At 33.3% G+C, this 15,276-nt stretch overlaps 3 protein-coding genes across 6 annotated transcripts; 1 reads left to right on the top strand and 2 right to left on the bottom strand.

Moving 5' to 3' along the window:
• Window positions 1–5,138: 5,138 nt before the first annotated feature.
• Window positions 5,139–6,746, bottom strand: LOC11414668 (transcription factor TCP19). Of its 3 annotated transcripts, XM_024769674.2 has the most exons (4): window positions 6,611–6,746; window positions 6,451–6,509; window positions 5,266–6,322; window positions 5,139–5,216 (listed from the first exon to the last, which is right to left on the bottom strand). In XM_024769674.2, the coding sequence occupies exon 3, from the start codon at window positions 6,319–6,321 to the stop codon at window positions 5,308–5,310; it is 1,014 nt and encodes a 337-aa protein (XP_024625442.1). In that variant the 5' UTR covers window position 6,322; window positions 6,451–6,509; window positions 6,611–6,746; the 3' UTR covers window positions 5,139–5,216; window positions 5,266–5,307. The 3 variants fall into 3 exon arrangements, with proteins under 3 accessions (XP_024625442.1, XP_024625426.1, XP_024625433.1); XM_024769658.2 differs by having other exon boundaries at window positions 5,139–6,322; XM_024769665.2 differs by lacking the exon at window positions 6,611–6,746 and having other exon boundaries at window positions 5,139–6,322; window positions 6,451–6,585.
• LOC112416307 (uncharacterized) lies at window positions 6,604–7,939 on the top strand. The gene is made up of 3 exons (XM_024769680.2): window positions 6,604–7,274; window positions 7,366–7,470; window positions 7,612–7,939. The coding sequence occupies exons 1-3, from the start codon at window positions 6,998–7,000 to the stop codon at window positions 7,677–7,679; spliced, it is 450 nt and encodes a 149-aa protein (XP_024625448.1). The 5' UTR covers window positions 6,604–6,997; the 3' UTR covers window positions 7,680–7,939.
• Window positions 7,940–11,658: 3,719 nt separating this feature from the next.
• LOC11411651 (molybdenum cofactor sulfurase) lies at window positions 11,659–14,893 on the bottom strand. 2 transcript variants are annotated; one of them, XM_013614255.3, is made up of 2 exons: window positions 12,889–14,893; window positions 11,659–12,125 (listed from the first exon to the last, which is right to left on the bottom strand). In XM_013614255.3, exons 1-2 carry the CDS (start codon window positions 14,781–14,783, stop codon window positions 12,053–12,055), a joined length of 1,968 nt encoding a protein of 655 aa, XP_013469709.1. In that variant the 5' UTR covers window positions 14,784–14,893; the 3' UTR covers window positions 11,659–12,052. The 2 variants fall into 2 exon arrangements, with proteins under 2 accessions (XP_013469709.1, XP_024625420.1); XM_024769652.2 differs by lacking the exon at window positions 11,659–12,125 and adding an exon at window positions 12,365–12,626.
• Window positions 14,894–15,276: the final 383 nt, after the last annotated feature.

Below are 15,276 nucleotides of genomic sequence, written 5' to 3'. Positions count from 1 at the left end.
AAATTGTTTTTTTTATTATTATTCAGGTGTACCGCAAAATAGAAGTACATTAAAAATGTTTGGTAGCATTTTGTTTCCAGAATTCTTCTGTTGATATATACCTTTCAGGATAGTTGAGTTGTACAGATTTATATTTTACAAAAGTTGAGTTGTGCAGTTAGTTGACGAGGGATGGAGTATAATAGTGTGCACGAAAAAATTGCTATCTAATTTGGGCGGTTTGGAGAAAAAACTAAAATAAATATAAACGAACATTGTTGTTACTTCACAGTTTACACCATACCAAATTTGCTGCTCTGGTTGAGTGAATGGAAAATTGGTCAATAATTGCCTCCTGTTACAATTTAAAAACAGGTTTAAATATATGGCAAGTCCCAGTGAATTCTGGTATTGGTCCTTGTACTTTTGTTCTTGTTTTACTTCTTGCAAAATCAAATATCTTTATCCTTTAGCACTGATGATATGTCACATTAACATCTTTATTAAAAAAAAAAAAAGTCACATTAACATCCAATGGGCGACTATCATGTGGTAGCCATGAAAAACAAAATACAAATTATTTACATGTACAAAATTAAAAGATCAAGAAAAAACTTTAATTTTCAATTTTCAACTTCGGTTACTGCATTCACAATTATATCATCATTCTAAAACAATAAAATTTGTATCTATATACTCCTCTCTTCTCCTTGGAATATTCTATTTTGTGAATACGTTTTTCTTGTTCGTCGATAATAATTGAATAGAGCAATTTACAAATTAAAAAAAAAAATGGGGATCATAGTTTATCGACCACAAAACCCACAAGCATTACCGAACACATTCAACTTAGAAATTGAAAAAAGCAAGACAATTATTACTACAAGCAGATGAATAAGGATTGTCTCCATTGTTGAAAATAACATAAATGGAAGACAATTATTACTACAAGCAGATGAATAAGGATTGTCTCCATCGTTGAAAATAACATAAATGGATGATGTAATTTAGAAAGAGATACACAAAAAAAAATAAGATGTGAGTTCTACCATCAATTAAGTTTCATCATCATTAATTATTTTTTACTTTTTTCAAAATTTTGTGTGTCTTTATCTCTTCAAATGAAAAAAATAAGAGGAATGCTAGGGTCACACCCTCTAGCACACTCCACTCACAATTTGCCATGTCATCCAGTTTTTTAACACCATGACTTGCAACCGGTTTCCACCATCCTTCATTATATTTATTACTTATTATTTTTTATTATTTGGATTTAACTAAAAAATAGTAATTAAAGATTTTCATCTTCCTGCGCTTCAACCTCCCATCCAGAACAGACTCTTCAAGTTCAGGATTAAACAATGGAACCTAAAAACATCACCATAGAAAACATGATTCATACAAACAATTTTTTCACTTTGGATAAAATTCACGTTTCAAACTTCAATTTCCACAATCTTTTTTCATCAAATTTCAATCCCCACAATCTTTCCTCAATTCAAACATCAAAGCCTAAATCTTTCTAATTAAACTTCATAACAGGGTTCCCATTAAACAGGCCAGATTTGGGTACCTTTGTTTATAGGTTCAATACAAACCACAATCTATCTCCCTCGTATCAGGTTTTCGATCCAAGGTAAAAAAATTGTTTGTATGAATCCGATGCTTATAAAAATCATGAACAGAATACCCATGGCAGATCCACCTTTATAAGAATTGTAGAATTTTCCTCTGTAGAGAGCAAGGAGTCTCGGAGAAGATGAAGTCAGAGTCTAAGTTAAAGAAAAAATAAAATAAAAAACGTTGTTATTTCTCAACCTGTAGAACAGGTTAACAGGTAAAAGAATAAAAAATGGAGGTGATGTGACCTCATGTCATTGGAGAGTGTTAAAAGAGTGTGTTTGAGAGTGTGTCCTTAGCATTTCTTAAAAAATAAGAGGAAAAACGAACATAAATAGAAAAGTCAAAATATTATCACTTGATTGATAAATTTAATCGTCATATTTTGACATGGATAATGATAAACATAGCGAATTGTTTCACGAGAGGACATGTCATTATTTTGACCAAAATTATACCTACCACAACTCTTTATTCCACTACATCCGGATTTCACACCCTTCCAGCATCAAACACATCAGCTTCAGGATGTTCTCGGGACAATACTTGTCGCTAGATAACACCTCTCTTTTGACATTAAGTACAGAATGAGTTTTGTTACAAACAACTTAATTGTATATATTAAAATAGGTATCGGTATTCCGTGATTTCGAACTCCGGACACCCCACTTCTCCATAATTAAATTATGTGAGCTTTGGATCAAACTCAACTTGCCTAAGTGGCTATATATTGATAGTTTTATTTTATTTCCTTTATGCTGCTTTAATTTACATTTTATATAAAGTAAAAAATACTATGATTTTTTTTCCTTCATTTTGTTAAGTTTAATATATTGGTTTTAAAAGTATATATATTTTCTTTATATATGGCCCCTCGTAAAATTTATGTCAGCTTCGCCACCGTCTACAACAACCAGATCCTTCTTGAATATCGCCGCATTGTTTAGTCACTACTCACTTGATGATCATTCTCCGTCCCCCAATCAGTACACCATCCCTGAAAACATCTACATTGGATTGCTCCATCAGGGTGAGGAGTGAGGAGCTGTTGCATATCATGTTTATGCAGTTTTTTGCTCCATCCCTTAAATTCATGGACCAGTCTTTGGGATACACATGCACTTACATAAAAGGCATTGGCCATCTTTTGATGAAACACAGGGTCATGCAAAACTATTGAGCTCCTCATCAGTCATCACAAGTATTTGTTCAATTGGCCATTGAGGTATTAAACAAGTTATAAAATACTGAAGGCATTATTTGCGTGTGCTGCAAATTATGTAGGTGTGCTTGCAGAGGTGCTTTAGATGTAAAATGTATAGGAATCTGGTATAAGGAACTTGGACTAGCAGGATGTGTAGACTTGTGATGCAAAGGAACATCCACACTTTATGTCATGGAATTTATAATTTTCTTGTCATAATACACAAGGTAAATTATGGGCAATTGGTAGCATAAATGAAAGGAGATAGTAGTGGCGGTTCTAAAGTCCGGCGAGTCCGGACAAGTGGCCCAAATTTTTTGCAATATTTTATGTAAGTTCTCCTGAATTTTTTATATAATCTCTTATAAATTGGACAATTTTTATAGATTTTTGATTATTTACTTGCAATTTCTTATGTAAATCCTCTTAAATGTATTGTGAATTTATTTTGCTTGAACTTTATAAAAATCCAGGTTCCACCACTAGACCGGAGGGAGTTTTTCATTTTGCATACCTTTACTTTATTGATTTCACCACTTATATATAAGTACCTTGAGAAGGACAAAATATTGGTCCACCCACAAACATAACAGCAAAGTCGACACGTGTACTGGGGCCAGCTTGGTTCCACAACACGAGAGGGTCCCAAAAAATCATAGGGGCACGTGCCATAATCCAGCAATCACGTGACCAAATCTCGTGGCCCAAGTTCAGCCACTAAACATGCTCCACGGACCCTTCCCTTTCCCCACCCACATTTTTGGGGCCCACAAACATCACGTGCTGATAGAAACTCACGTGACCTTTCTAAGATCCCATTTTTCTAATGCCACGCACACTGCTAGGTAGCCCAAACCTCACACCGTTTTAAGAATTATCGGATAATTATAAACGACTTCGCACGTGTAAACTGGACCCCGCACGGTGGGACGTTGGACCCACTGGCACTACCTTTGACTCAAAAATTCAATTTTCTTTTTGCACTGCCTACTTCCCCAAACTTGAGGTTATTTATCTACGTTTTTTTCAATATAAAATAAGAATTCACATTTTTATCGATGATATAAGATCATTGTTTAATAGAAAATATAAACAAAGTCCGTGTAAATTTAACTCAGTTAGTAGATATATGGATTGAGGTTTAACTTGACCAAAAAAGAAAACATGCTAATTTAATATAAAAAAAACCTTTTTTTCATATTTTTTCTTACAATCTGTTATCATTTTCATTTCAAAAATATTAAATTTCTTCATCTCCTTTATTTGATAGTATGTGATATTTATCACATTTGTTTTAAAATTGAATTTTACTTGTCATTATGGATAAATTATCCTCAATTCAACAAGAAATAATGCAGACCTCACTGATTTTTTCTTCAATCAATTTCCATTTTCATCTAAAAGAACAACAAACTCTTCCATTTCCTTCATTTAATATATAATTTTCATCTTATTTGTTCAGAATTGTATCACACTTGTCTATAACTTCATCTTATTCATTTTCCATGCTCACGATGACGTTTTTTTTTTCTTCCCGTTATTAGTGGTTTTTACATTTGCATTTTGAAAAACAAGTTTTATTTTATTTTTTATTCTGAATCAATTTATGTATTTTTTTTTGGGTTAATTAAGTAAATAGTCCCTATAAATATTCAGAATTTTGTTTTTAGTCCCTACAAAATAAAATCATACTTTTTAGTCCCTATAAAAAATTTCATCAACATTTTTAGTTCCTATAAAATTTTTCCATCAGCATTTTTAGTCCCTGTAAAAATTTTCATCAAGATTTTTGGTCCCTAAAATACTTAAGGAAAATGTCACAGGGACTAAAAAGTGTGATTTTATTTTGTAGGGACTAAAAACAAAACTGTGAATATTTATAAGGACTAAAAACTTAATAAACCCTTTTTTTCTATAATATTTTTAAAAAATGATCATTTCAATTTGTATATTTTAAAAAAGTTTAGATGGTGGCACACCAAAGAACATACTTAAAATTCAATAATTATTAACAAATGCATTTACATCAATGATTAATGTCTCCTTCAAAAAAAAAAAAAATCAATGATTAATGTCACAACTGAATTTCTTTTCTCTCTTTCACCACACTTTTTTGTTTGTTTGTACACTTTGACCAATATCGCCCCAAATATTATATAAGTTGAACCCACAATAAATATATAAAGTGACTATTTGACAATTTTTGTTAGAATTTTGATTATTTTTTACTCTCAATAATAAATATGAAAAATGACCATAATAAATATTAAAGGCAGAAATAATAAAATTTATAAGATAAATAGACAAACAAAAAAGATTTCTTTAAAAACAAAAATTCAAGACGTGTTCTTTCGCATTGGCCAAAAACCAAAAAGACAAAATTCAGATAGACACAAGCTATCTCTGCTTTTCTGCTCCAATTTTCAAAAAAAAAAAAAAAGAAGATATTGACTAGCTTTTCTAACTTCTAAAGTCTAAGCACATTTTTCTACCAACTTAAAGCTTCAATTTGAAGAGGGAGATGATTCCAAATTTGCAGAAGAACAACCCATAAACTGCAGCTCTTTCTTATCAAAAATATCCAAAGAAAAATCTCTTAGCATCTGAGTATTTGTAGCAGAGGATGAAGAAGTAGTAGCAGAACAACTAGTTGAAGTTGCTGAACTCAAACTAGGAGCCAAAGTAGATGAAGCATTAGAATTTGCATAAGCAGTAGCAGCATTTGAAGGTTCTTGTGGCATTTGCATAGCAGAAACAAAATCAGAAATAGGTCTTGTTTGCACATTGAAAAATGGTGCTGCAGGAATAGCCCAAAACTGTGGCTGATTCATTAGAGTTGAATTTGGGAACATGAAAAATGGTCCTGTTGTATTAGACCCAACACCGTTACTTACAACAGGCCATAATGGAACTAAACCACCACCATTTTCACCACTACCACCGCCACTGGAGGTGGCGGCGGCACCGTATGCGGTTTGAGCAATTGGTGCTAATCCCGAACACATTGAAACTTGATCATTCAAGTCAACAAACTCACTGTTTGAAGCTCTTCTTCTTCTCTTCACCGGAGCATCTTCACCGTCTGGTCTCGCCGGAGATGATGTTGGAATCTTTAACGTACCTCCGACGGAAACAGCAATGGCTGGCACCGTTCCGGTGCCAGTTGCTTCAATGATAGAAGGTTCAGCTTGTTCTAACAACCACCGGATTGTTTCTCCGTCGGATTTGTGACCTAGCTCCCTCGTCAGTTGAAAGATTCTGGCGGCGCATGTCGCCGGAATCCTGATTCTCCGACCACGTCCTTCCACCTTCGTGTGACGGTCTTTCGATGACCTCTTCGCCGCCGCCACTGTCATCGTTTGAACCGGCACCGGAATAAGGCTGTTGTTTTCCGTTTCCGTTAGCTCTTCTTTCATTAACGCCGCCGCAGGCTCCGTCGTCTCCGACGGAGATACTTCAGTACTGTCAGTTTTGTTTTCTTCACATAAAACATCGCCGCCGTTAGGGTTCACTTCCATCCTAAACAAAAATTAACAAATAAAAATTTAACAAAGACCCATTAAGGAATGATCAAAACCCAGATGAAAAAAAAAAGAAAAAGATTTCAAATTTAAGAAAAGAAAAAAATCATTTTTTTTGGGGCCTACTTTGTTTTGCAGAGAAACAGAGTTTTTGATACGTTGACTGTGTTTGAATCTTTCAGGCACTGCAAAAGATTAGAAAGACTAATTGAGAATTCGAAGAGGTTTTTGTTAATAAAAAATAAAAAAAAAAAGATAATTGTGTTGATTGAGAGAAACAACAAACCCTAACAATGGTGGAGAGCCCCACATATCCGTGTGGAAGAGAGGGTCCCTCAGGATCAGTATTTATTTGCACAATGAAATAGGATTAATGGCTGGATATACTTTTTACATTAGATGAATGGATGGGATGATGCCACGCAGTTACCTCTTAGTTTTGCTCCTATTTTCCATTTCAAAATAAAAAGTATAATTCATAGTCAACAGTCGTAGATTTCTTCTTAATGGATAAAAAGGAATGTTGTTGAAAAATTTAAATGATACAAATAATCAATATATTTGAAAAGAAGGAAAATTATATTTCTTAATTGGGATGGTGTTTGGAGGCTGCGGGTTCCTCCGAAGGTTAAAAATTTAATATGGAGAATGTGCAGAGATTGTTTGCCGACACATGTTGGATTTTAAGATAAAGCAGTGCATTGCTCTACTAATTGTGTCACTTGCAACAAACCGTTTGAAAACCTTAACGATGTTATTTTCAATTGTTCTTTTGTTGCGCAGGTGTGGCATAGAAGCGAAATTGGCGATACGATTAATAGTGTGCACAACAACACATCTTCGGCAACAGATGCAATATTATCTACCATTTAGGAACTTTCGCGAGACAATTCCCAAAGGTTTGCAGCTCTCTTGTGGAGTTTATGGAAGCACTACAATCTATAGCTACGGTAAGAAGTCACCAAATAGTACCAGAAGTTATTGATCGTGCTTTTCATTTAATCGAAGACTGGAGTTTGGCTAACACCCCTCATATGGCAGCTAAGATGTCGCATGTGCTTCCACAACACACGCTTACTACATTTACCTCAAGTGCATCTAGTGTTGTTTTCTCTCCCACCATTCAGAACAACGAAGTTACTTCAGGTACGACTGAAATTTGTTGGCAAAGACCACAACATGGTCGTTTCTAATGTAACATAGATGCCTTTATTTCGAATCAATTCAATAGAACAAGGATATGTAGTTCTATTCGCAATGACGAATGTGTTTTTGTGCTTGCTAAAGTGATCCCGGTTACCCATGTGTGTCCTATTCCAGTGGGGGGAAGCCTTGGGTCTCTTTTATTCGCATGAATGGATGGGTTACATGGGTTTTGACAATATTAATTTCTCTTTGGATTCCAAGACTGATACTGATGCGTTTAATGGTCATCGCGTTAACATCATAGAGTTTGCCCAGGTTCTCTCTACATGCCGCCGTCTCTTCAACACCAAGTTTACCAACTCTAAGGTCGAGTTTACTCGGAGACAAGTCAATGAGGAAGCTCACCATTTAGCAGGGGTGGCCGCATTATTAGCCAGTCCCATTATTTATACTAATGTACTTCGTTATATTGAACAAATTATTGGTAATGAAATGATATAAACATCATTCTTTTAAAAAAATGCTAGTGATTGTATAAAAAAGAAGACAAATGTTAGTAATCAATTTCTTAAGAAAAGATAAATGTTTTTTGAAATAGAATTGATAGTAGCAGATATTGAGCCCAAAATCTTATATATATATATATATATATATATATATATATATATATATATATATATATATATTGATTTTTTCTAACTCAAATCACCGAGTTATAGACAAAAGAAGAATAAAATTGGTTTGTTTTAACAAAAAATCATGTTTTAAATCCACTTGAGTTAGCATGTTAATGTTTGCTTGGGATCTTAGAGAGTGTACTTTTTTAAAGATCTTAGATCAATTTTTATCAGTATCAATTTAAATGTGCTAGTTTAACTTATTCGAAAAAACAATAATCAAGTTTTTTAATGATATTTCAAGCCACTTTTTTAATTTTTTGTCCTTGATAAAAAAAGTACATACCAATTTTTATGATAATTAGCTAAACAAGAAATGTTAGAGTCCCATCCCATTCATTCAATGCTGATGATATGTTGGTGTTTTATATTGGAAAGTTTGCTAGTCTATGATAGGTTTTTGGAAGTGCACAGTTCTATCGAGTAGTAAAAATATCTATGCACAAGAAATTAAAGTAATTATCAATCTAATTTTTTTAGTTTTGATTAGTTGAAAATGAATAGAGTAATGGTGTTTTAGATTAAAGTTCAGATATTAAAAAACGTCATGGGATTGAAGTTTTCATCATAATGTTAAATCTTAAACATTCTCCATCTATTTCTCTATTTTATAATGAATTTATTCCTAAGGACAAGGTGTTCTTTGGTATTTCATGTTTCATCTCAAAATACATGAATGTATCTCAACAATAATCAAGCTTATCCTCATGGTTTATTATCATTGAGACTCTTTGAGTGCAACCTTATTGTCCAAAAACTCACAAAACTATTCTCATGTTTTGTTTATCTTATCTAATCTCATTTGATCTAATATTAAACTTCACCTCCTAGTTCTTCGTTTGAAATTTGATATAAAAATTTAATAATGATGAGATTAGATTAGAGAAACCTAACATTAGGATTCAATCATTAAAAAAGATTATTCCAACAATCCCAATTAGAAAAGTCTACTCAGTCATGATCTTAGTTGACAAGAGATTAAAATGTAAAAACATGAAAGTAAAAGACAGAATGTAAAGAGCTGGAAAATAAAGAACAAGAACTTACCTTAAGACTTCACTACCTCTCGACCGAACTCGATATTAATAGGGCTGACTTTTACCCTAAAAACCGGAGGGTAACAATAAAAAACATAAACATAAAAAATATTTTTAACATATTTAGTTATTTTCAATTAAAATAATAAGATAGAATCGCACAGAAATGATACTAATATATTAAGCAAATTAGGTACATCCATGATATTTTCCAGATTTGGGTGTTATGAGTAAATCCATGTCATGGGTAATCCAACGTGGTGATTTTGGCCATGCATGCACTGGGCCAATTACCTTGGGCTGGAACACTAATATGTGGTTGAGCTTTTAGGAATGGGTTTGTTCCTTGAAAATTGTTGTTTACACTTTGCACAAAGTTAAGAAACATCGTGAAATGGTAAATTTAACTTCGATTTTCATGGGCAGTTAACGACCGCCGGTTAAAATTTATCGGCAGTTAATTATCGATGAGGTTATTTTGCTATTTTGGTGGTGTTTCTTACACTCCTTTGATGTGGGAACATCAATAATCTTGTTCCTTACATGCTGTTCCAGTTTTGAAATCTTGTGCCAACTTTCAGGTATTGTATAAGACATGTCACTACTAGATACAAATGTTTAGATAGACGAAATGACAACAATCATTGAAACTCACTTACAAATAAGTGAAGGAGTCGGAATTCAAATCTTATCAATTTTAGCGTTACAACAATTGTCAACATATAAGAGTATTTGGGGATTTTGGGAAATTGATTTATTTAAAGAGGATTGCTATTCATAGCGAACACAATTTCACGAATATTTCACAAATAAATTATCACTGTTTGATGTTTCTTTGACACAATACATGGTGATTTGATTAAAAAGTAGAGACTTTGACTACAATTCAAGTATGTCGTTGTGATGTTATTCAAGATCATAGTTTTCACGATATAAAGTTGTTCCCTTGTTTAAATTTGGGACTCAGTTCTTATTTGTTTGCATTCAAATATTGAAATAGGACTGATGACAGTCAGTCATTTGCTATTTTTAGAGTCTTGTTATGATAATTTTGAGTTCACAAGCAAGCTTAAACAACAAGGAAAGCATGAAAAATACAAGATTTTGAAGAAACAGTTGTTTTGATGTTTTTATTGAGTCTGTAGCAATTTTAGACAGCCTGGGGGTGTAAAAAGCAGAAATTCTGGAAGTGCTGGAAATTGGCAACTGTGGCGCGATTTTGAGTGGCGTGGCGCGATTTTGTGACCAGAATGAAGGTTTGGTTCTGCCACGGAAATCGTGGTACGATTTCTGGTGGCGTGATTTTTCAAAATCGTGGCGTGATTTTATGAGGCGTGGCGCGATTTTGGACGCAGAAAATGTTGCCTATTTAAGCTGAAGACTATTCTGAAAACAAGGGTTACGATTTTGGAGAGCTAAAGTGCGATTTTAACACCCAGAAGACTGCAGAAGGGGCGATTTCATCATCTCTAATCCAGTTTATGTATGTTTTAATTTTTCCATTGATTATGCTATTTGTAAACTCAATTATGAGTAGCTAAATCTCTTAGAGATTAGGTCTGAGATGATTTCTTGTAACCCTAATTGATCCATGTTGTTGTGAAACTCTATTTATTATTAATGACAATCTAGTTTTTATTCAATTCAATTGTTCTTAATGCTTTTTATATCCTGATCAAATATAAACATGATTTAGTGAGAACGAATGACTACTGACCCTAGCTTTCGACTTAGACCTAATTGAATTGTTCTAATAAACATGGTTAGTCTAGGAATGGATAATCGTTTGTTAGTGATATTAGGTTAACGTGCTTTAAACCTTCGAGAATTATTAGACCACCTAAGGAATTAGGGGCTGTAGTTTGAGAAGAGGGTCCTAACTCAAGGGATTGATTAGAGCTATTTTGTTAACTATCGTGAAACTAGAAAATCATTAATACAAATAGGTGCATTATACCAATTAGGGGAACATCGATGATTCGAAAGACCTGATCTCATCTCTCTTCTTGTCTTTTCCAAAACTATCTTATTTTCTGTTATTTAAATTTATGCAATCAAAACTACTGCCTCGGGCACTAAAAGAAATTTACACATCCTAGATATTAACGTTATTGCTAAATTGAGATTAACACAGTCCTCGTGGGAACGATATTTTTACTACTTCGATAGTATTTGGTACACTTGCCAAAATTTCTATCAAGGACCTTGAGTTTATCTTCTTAATTAATCGCCTGCATTTCGTCCTTGGACGTGGTTGATTAATAAGGATATAAATGCAAGACTTCAAACAATTTTTAGATGTCAATGTCCAAGTCAAAACAAGATGAACAAAGAATTAAGGGTATCAAAGTCAAATCCCTTATTGCCTGATTTACCAGTAGAGTTTTTTATTCTCATTAAAATTTTCAATATGACGATTCCATTCGAACTTGGTTCTTTTTTTTTTTAATTTCTTGTCTATTTTTATACCAACATAACATAACACACCTTGATATTTAAATTCCTAGCTCTTGCAACGTGCCTAAGCGGCCAAATCAGAAAGGGTTCTGAAATAATTATTTTACATGTCTTAGTAGGATCAAACATATTAAAAAAATTGATTTAAAGTTCAATTGCAAACCTTTCAAATTCAAACAAAGACATAGTGAGACATGACTTTGTTTGTTGACAGGTCCATTCAAACCTTGAACCAATATGTGTTTACTTGCATCATAACCATAGAGTTTTTGTGGACCACCAATACCTTACAACATTGATTTCAACCCTCCTTGTGTTGTTTCAACAGAACTGGCATGGCTTGATCTTTATATGAATTATTTATATGAATTACATCGATATTAACTTTTTTTTTTAACTCCGTATATCCATCTAAAGACCGATTAATCTGGATGACCAATCCCATCGTACACTAGTGGGACTCAATTGAAGGCAAGACAAAGCCCTGCATGGAGTTTGCCCAACACAGGTATTGTTAGCACAAGAGGATTCGAACTTGAGACCTAGAGAAGAGCAAGCTTAAAACACGAGGCAAACCATTTCATATCGACAGTAACTATAATAGAGTACTTGAATAAAAACTCTAGTATTCAGCTCAAAGCCCTAGCATATGCTTAGAAATGGTTGTGAGTTGGCATATTTATTATTTAGAAGGATAATTATTATGACTCTGGACCTATTCCATTTAAAATTTTGTTATGTACCAAAACTACAGTTTGATCATTAAAGAAAATACATACAAGTTGTGAAGCACAACAACCAAATAATCAACTCCTTATAGGTCCTCAGATGCAATGCAATTCTCCCTTTACTATCTGTTCAAAGACAGTTAATGCTAACCATCTTTACAGGATAATATGATAGTGGTGAGACCTACACTTCTGTAACTGAATAATATGAAGGGTTTACTGATTTCTTTCTTCTTGAAATAGTTTGCATATTTAATCTGTGAAGCATGCAAGTATAAGATACAGGAAACTAGTAAAAGTAAATATATTGAACTGATAAATTAATGTCTAATAATTTGCGAACTTGTCAGATAAATGAGCGAATAAGTTGATTAATTCCCTTGGAGAATCAACACAAAATCTTCATTCAAGTTCACACATTTTTCAGTTTTCTATAATCCAAAGATCAAGAAGAATAAATCAAATTTACATAGGAGTAGTAATTAAACTTCAATTGTTTTCTGATTAAGAGCAGTGTACCTCCACCTCTCCTTCTCCACAAAATCTGCATCAAGGAACCTAGCAACAAAAGTCCATAGTTTATACACATCTTCAAAATTAGCCAAGAAGCTTAATGCAGCAGTAACCACTGTCACTCCCAAATCATCTCTATCTTTCTTTTTATTCACCATTACTTTCTCTCCTCTTCCTTCTTTTGTCTGTAGGACTCTTCCCTTCCCTTCTGAGTACTTATCTGCAAACCAAATATGATGCAGAAATCCATAGCTAAGAGATATATTGTTTCTATCAGCAAGTTTCTGTACTAAAACAGGCTCAACTTTTTCACCTTTCCAATCATAAACATTGAAAGCCAAAGCAGGACCTCTATCAAATCTTATCTTTGGACCATAAATCTTGACTAAGGGAACCCCTTCATCATTAGGGTGCTTTAGCTTAAGCAATGAGTTCACAAGCCAATTTATAAGGTACCTTCCTCTGTTGGTTATCAGTGTCAATCCTAAAGAGTCCACTTGATCCAAACACCTGCATTCAATGTTAAAGCTCTCATTTTTACTATCTTGTACAGTCTTAACTTGATTGTTCTCGACTACCCTTGCCTCCATAGTTTCAGAACCTAGTGGAGCTTTTGGATCTGCTTCAACTTTTACAAATTGTGGAGTTTGCATCCTTCCAGAGAAAGAACTCAAAGCAGATAATTCTTGTTCTTGTAAAATAGATGGTGATTTTTGACCAATTCCTACTTGATTATTACATGAAGAATCTTCTGATAGATTAAATTGCGTACTTTCTGGTACAAGGTTGACAATTCCTGCACAAGTGGAGGATTCAAGAATGGAAATAGAAGATTTCTTGACAAAAAGGCAACCAAAACCAGATGGATTTTCTCCAAAAACTTTGTAGAATGAACAAATGAGAAAATCTGGTTGAAATAGAGAGAGACCAAAACTGTCCATGTCTTTTGGTCCTAATGCACAAGCATCAATCAAAACATGCCAACCATTCTCTTGTGCTGTTCTCATCCATAGATAAGGATATCTTGCTCCTGTTACCCTTGAATGAAGTGGAAATACAAAAAGACCATTTTTCTTCTTTATCTTCTTCTTACTATTATCACTAACAATCATCTTCTTCAATTTTGTTGACTGAATTCTTAGTCTTGGCCATGAGAATTCAGCTGACATAGATTTAGCACCTCTATTTTCTGAAGTACTAATCATTGCTTCCACTGCTTCACTCTCATAGTCATAAACTGTCAGAAGCTTCTTACAAGATTGAAATGGATATGAATCTGCTACAAGTTTGAAAGCTGATGTTCTATTTGCTGTGAAAACCATGAAATAATCATTTTCAGAAATGTTAAGAAACTTCATTATCCTTTTCCTCATTGCAGACTCAAATTCTGACTCTTTCCCTCCATGAAGCAATAAAGTCTTCAAATTTCCAGTTTTGTAGGAAATACTAAAGAAGGGAATATCAGAATATTGTTGTGGAGATTGAAACGGTGTTGAAGTTGAAGGAGAAGAAAATTGAGTTTTTGAAGCATCATGTTGTTGACGTTGGTAATAGGAAAAAAGACCAATACCAATATAATCAAGACAAGATTGGTTTAAGAAAGAAAGGTGATAATATTCTTTGGCTCTTAAACTGTCAATTTTCTCAGTCTCAGAGAATTGTGGATACACTTTGATGAATTCAGTGAATGATTCATGAAGTGATGGAAGAGATTCATGGTTTGTGAATTTGGTGTTTGGAAAAATTGAGGATGATGTTGATGCAAAGGTTTGGCGGCAATGTGAAGAACTGTTTCTGGGTTTGGTTGTGGAATTGTTATGAGATTGTTGTGATGATTTGATGAACAATAAGGTTGGACAGCAACCTTGAGAGACAGGTTTTTGGTTAAGTGATGTCTGCATTTTTTATGTTTTGTTGTTTTGTTTACACTCAAAGACAATTCTGGTTTTTATATGGATGTTTGACTGTTTTGTTCTATTGGAATTATTGATACTTTCTGTTTGAGAAACTTACATACAGAATATTACAAGATATCCAGTTGCAGTAGGTTTATTTATAAATAACCGAGTTTTTTTATTCCCGTAAGATTAGTCTCTAAAATTACACGTAGAATATACCCGATTAAAACAAAAGTTTTTGGACATTAGTATTTTCTTTTAGTTATGGTATAATATGTTTGGTTTGAAATTATTCATTTTAGTCCTTATATTACAACATAAATAAATGTTTTAAAGACTAAAACAAACCATGCTATATTCATGGATCTTGCTAAGGAAAGTCCTAAATTCATGTTAGTAAGAAAAGAAAATTAGAAATTTTGCATTTGAGAGACTAATCCTTAAACACATTTTTTTAGTATTTTACTATAACTAAAACCAAATAATTCTTTTTATA

The sequence above is a fragment of the Medicago truncatula genome, chromosome 1 (genome assembly GCF_003473485.1).
Source record: "Medicago truncatula cultivar Jemalong A17 chromosome 1, MtrunA17r5.0-ANR, whole genome shotgun sequence".
Lineage (NCBI taxonomy): Eukaryota > Viridiplantae > Streptophyta > Magnoliopsida > Fabales > Fabaceae > Medicago > Medicago truncatula.
Note: the sequence above shows the minus strand (reverse complement) of the source record. Positions and strands in the feature narration are given on the sequence as shown.